General features: G+C 38.3%; 1 protein-coding gene across 3 annotated transcripts in view; it reads right to left on the reverse strand.

Moving 5' to 3' along the window:
- Positions 1-5,000, reverse strand: part of LOC138000276 (voltage-dependent calcium channel subunit alpha-2/delta-3-like) — an 87,155-nt gene that overhangs the window by 39,915 nt on the left and 42,240 nt on the right. For all 3 annotated transcript variants that reach the window (XR_011123096.1, XM_068846567.1, XM_068846568.1), the window contains exons 15-19: positions 4,946-4,995; positions 3,170-3,253; positions 2,217-2,273; positions 1,596-1,676; positions 1,263-1,337 (exon numbers count right to left, since the gene is read on the reverse strand). Coding sequence is in view for 2 of the 3 variants with exons in the window: in XM_068846567.1 (XP_068702668.1) it covers positions 1,263-1,337; positions 1,596-1,676; positions 2,217-2,273; positions 3,170-3,253; positions 4,946-4,995 (347 nt within the window). In the remaining variant the exon portion in view is untranslated. The remainder of the gene's footprint in view (positions 1-1,262; positions 1,338-1,595; positions 1,677-2,216; positions 2,274-3,169; positions 3,254-4,945; positions 4,996-5,000) is intronic.

The raw sequence follows: 5,000 nt of genomic DNA on the forward strand, positions 1-5,000 counted from the left end.
TGTAGCTTAAAAAAATTAAATAACATTACATTAAACTGATCAAATCAAATGTTGACTTTTGACAAGTTAGAAAAACTGGAGTATCAGGAGCTAGGAGAGTAAAGAGCCAACAAACTCAACCCACATATCAATCTCCTTCCTGGAGCCTCCGTTCCCCTGTCCAGTGGAACAGGCACACGAGCATAGGTACTCCATGCACCCTTATAAAGGAGGCTCTGGAATAATCCAAAACTGGAACCAGAAAATTCTGGTTACAGTTGAAAAACTGCGTGTGTATGAAGGGAGGTGGTCAGGATTCAACAAAACCTCCTTGAGTTCACCTTGCCATGAAAGCGCTTACTTTTCAGTCACATAAACGAGCACATGATTATAAACACATTTCCTCAAACACTTGAAACGTTTCAACTGCGGAGAATCAAAAATAACCAGGGACATTTTTTCAATCAAAACAGATTTCAGTATCTGGTGTCATTCAAAATGCTGTATTTTCCAAAACAAAAACTTTACGGAACTGGCAAGTTGTAAAAAGATTTATTTCTAGATCATCTTCAACCTCATATATATATTTTTTTGTAGATAAAAATCCAGAATAAATCACGCTTTGGAGTTTAAAGTTTGAAAATGGCAGGAAATGAAACCGTGTTTTTCATCAATCAATAAAATGTGGACTTCTTTGGATTTGACCAGAGTCTGTCTTCCCTACTGCTGATCAAGGGAACAATGCCTCTGGGAACAAGATTGCCCGCATGTGAGAGGATGGCTCTGGCAATCAAAACCAAGACAAATGCAGTGATGGAAGGCTGATGGCTCTCACAGCTCCACAAACCCTGCACCCGAACAAATCGGAGCCGAGTTGTTCAAAAAATGAAAATGTAAATCTTGAGTTTACAGCCTGAAACCTGCGGCAAGTCATGCTATTTAAGTTGCCTTGGTGTTAACCCCAATTTGAACAGGCCACCAACCCACCTTGCCTTTCAAAACCCTTCTTGGAGCAAAAAAAAAAAAACCGCTATCTTTTCCAGTAGACAAATACACCAAATGATGGACATAGTGAAAATGAAGGCAGCACCTTCTGTAACCTCATACTGGCATTAGAAACCCAACCACTCCCTTGTGAGTTTCATACACAGGGAAACCTCTGGGCAAGGTGAGGGGTATTGAAGCCCAGAGAAAGTTCAGTTTCCAGCATGAATCTACTCTAGCAACACTTGACAAGAGAAAAAATTTCCTTAAGTTTATTAATATTATTTCGATGCTTTTACCTCTTTATCCAGGCCAGGGTGGAACAGAACAAAGCCATTGTTGTTGATTGCAAAACCATATCCATCAACACCAACCTGAAAAATTTAGAAATCAATAAATTAAGCTCAATACTTGTCTGTCCAAGCTTCACCTAAAATGTTCATACCTTAGTAACTAGGCGTTATATCATTCGAAGGTGGAAAACTGGACACCAGAAGCAGCCTTTTTCAAATGCTCCCGAAGATAAGCCGCACCCCTGATTTATAGCAATGACTTTTGGTGAAAATGTGCGGCTTATCTGCAGGTGTTTACAGTAGAAAAAGAAAAGAAACTTTGATTAGCATGTGTAGTACCTCACTTCCTGGGACGGAGCCTTCAAGCTGTGGCAAAGCAACATCTGTCCCAACCACACCTAGTAGTTCGCCCTTGTAATCCTACAGAGGAGCAAACAATATTATTTTAACTTGTAACACACAAGTTTTCTCATCTTTGTTTGACTAATGAACAATGAAAAATATAAGCAAATTATTTTAAAGTAGTATTAATTTTATTGTAATGTCATCATTGTATTCTTTATTTAATAATCAATAAAAAAAATAATAAATTATAAAATAAATAAATAAATAAATAAAATAAACAAGAATGTTTTTGAGTGATGGACTGCCATTGGAAGTGGACAGTCTAGGGCAGATGCTTTGCCCACATCTTCATCAATTCATCTCTAATAGGAAGGACAATGCATGTACATGTATGTATTTGATGTGCGGGTTTTTCATATCTCAGTTGGTAGAGCATTGCACAGGCATTGCACAGGCATTGCAGAGGTCATATTTGTACAACTACATGTAGGTTTGAATCATGTTGAAGTTGCCTGAACGTTGTCGATAAAAGACAAATACCGCTTAAATTGTCCAGATGCAAGGATCACCTCTCCCTTTTGAAGAAAAAACTTGTAGAACAACCAGAAAACTTACTGTCTGTGAGGACTTATTAAAGACGGGAGCCACAAGAGTGATCATCAAGCCAAGGCCCTGTTAAGAAAAAAGACTAATCCTATAGTTTATAAGTTTGGCACTTATTGCTGGTGACTATGACATGCAAAAAAATAAATAAATAAATAATGTCCCTGAGAGGTCTCAAGTTCACATTTGCCAAGCACATTTAACCCTTTGACGTCCAAACCGGCCTAAACTGGCCAGACTTAGTATTTTGCTCTGTCTAATTAACGCCAGACTATTTTACTCGTCAATGGGGAACCCCTGGGAGTCAATGGGTTAATCATTCACTGAAAAACTATGTCCCCATTAATCACTCACCGAAAAACTATGTCCCCATTTAACCCTTTGACGTCCAAACAGGCCGAAACCGGCCACACTTAGTATTTTACTCTGTCTAATGCCAGACGATTTTACTCATCAATGGGGAACCCCTGGGAGTCAATGGGTTAAGGCAGACTGCAAACCAAATCAAAATTAAATTTATTTTATAATGAAATGGCAGGGTTTGGTTATGGGAAAGAAGGTATTTTACCACAATTGCTTGTGATCTCGCAATCTGATTGGCTAATTTTCTGTTGTCGATAAGAGTCTAGCCAACCCTGTACACGTCATGCTTGCGTCAATTTGTCAAGCAATGTAATAACAAATCAGGAACCCTTGTTTTGGGAAATAAACCAATCATATTGTGAAAAAGTTATTGACAACCCTTGCTCTTTCTTTGAGTCATGATTTTGGTCACACTCTGAGATAAAAACTTTCTTTGGCATTGAATATTGTGGTAAAAAACAAATAGAAAGTGGTTCAGCGTTGTCTGTACTCTTATTGACAACGATATTCATCACGGGGGTCAAAATGTTGTGAACTCACAAGGTGCAGCACTTTAGATTTGTTAAATTTACTTCTGCTTTGGTCTTGCAGCACTGTCTTACCAGTTTATCGAGGTAAATGGGAGTCCAAGATGGATCGGGATCTCCATCAAAGCCCAATGGTCGACTCAGCACTTTAACATATTCCTACAAAAAAAAAATCAATGCACTTTAATAACACAACACAAAAAGATGGCTTGGGTTCATTGTATGGCTTGAACAGAAACAATTAGGTACATGTATCTGAAGATCTTTGTGTTCCATCAATTAAGATTGCAGGTCAATATTCAAATGGTAAAGACAGTGCGATCTTCAGTTAAAAGTGCAAGCTGGCCATTTTCCATGAGCAGCATTTCAGTAAATTTACCATAATAACTAAAACAGGGACTCACTCAGGCACCAAACGCTCAGTCAAGAACTGTACTTCAGTGTCAGTATTTAGCACTATAGCACTAATTGAAGACACTGAATAGAAATCAAACCAAATCATAGGTTGTTTTTTTTAGGATCGGGGAAAACTGCAGTACCAGGAGCTGTCTAACAAAGCAAAGTAGAGAACCAACAAATTCAACCCTCATGTGACGTAAAGTCTGGGAATCAAGCAGGGGCCACACTGGTGGAAGGCAAGTGCGCTATCCCAGCCATAATAATTAAAAACACTCCATTACATAGGTAGTTACTACTGTGACTTCATCACATGCACTTTCTCAAAATTCTTATCACCAGCTGGTTTGTATTGTCATTGTGATAGCTTCACTCGAATGCATCTGCTGCCATGACAGACAAAATACTTATATTGTGTGGTTCCAGAAAAGATATATAGCTCCCCCCCCCCCCCCACAATGGAAGGTCAATAGGGAAGGGGGGCTGAGAGCCAGAAGTTTCCCAGTGGAAGGTGCTAATCACATGATGAAGAAAAATTGAATAAAGAACAAATAAAAGGTACTTTAACCAAACAATGAAACAAATAATAACTAAACACTAAGCGACCACAGGTTAAAGCCTTGACTTCAAAATGAAACCTGTTTATTTTGACTGGAATTTTCCTCTTTAATAATGGTATGCCATTACTAACTTTAAGTTCTTGAGAGAGCTGGATCGAGGAGAAAATGGTGTCAAAGGTTCACTAGTTTAAGAATGCAATGTGTACGCCACAGAATGAATAATTCTGCAGCACAGGAGTTTTGGGCTTTCAGACTTTTAAACTCGCATTTTGCATAATTAAATAAGCTGCATCCACATGCTGAAATTTTAAGCTAGTGATCCTTTGACGTCACTTTTCCAAGGATCCAACCCTCTGAGGTCCAATCGGTCAAAGCTTAATATTTTGCCAGTCAGGTGTTAAGCAAACAAACTTTCAAAATCTGGAGAAAAAAGGAGGTGATTTTCTTTGTCACAAGGTCACTTTAAATTTTGATTCGTGAGAGATGATCTCTTGCCTTCCAAATGACAAAAGGAGTACAACATGCCAGAAATGCCACACCAAATATCTACAAAATTAGAAATTTGTCACGAAAGCTATACATCATTGGGCATGAAAAACTAACAGTGTTAACCGAAGTAACAACCCCAAATGTGCGAAATTATCAAGGGCAGCTCCCATTCAACAACTGCAGTTTCTGTTCTGAGAAAAAGGTAAAATCTGGATTGAAACTCATTTCACATGCTAAATCTCTTTTCTCTTCTCAACATCTAATAGAATGTTGACCCAAAAGTCTCGCTTCCACACCCTCTCAAACAGTCACTGCTGAAACATAGGCTCAACTTTAATAAACGCTATTTACAAAAACTCAAACATAATAAAATGCATAATGAATAATTCCCAAAGTTGTTACTCACAAGAACTTTTTCTCTAACATCTGATAGAGTCTGAATCCTGAAGGAGCAACCTTGA

Source organism: Montipora foliosa, chromosome 4, assembly GCF_036669935.1.
Source record: "Montipora foliosa isolate CH-2021 chromosome 4, ASM3666993v2, whole genome shotgun sequence".
Classification (NCBI taxonomy): domain Eukaryota; kingdom Metazoa; phylum Cnidaria; class Anthozoa; order Scleractinia; family Acroporidae; genus Montipora; species Montipora foliosa.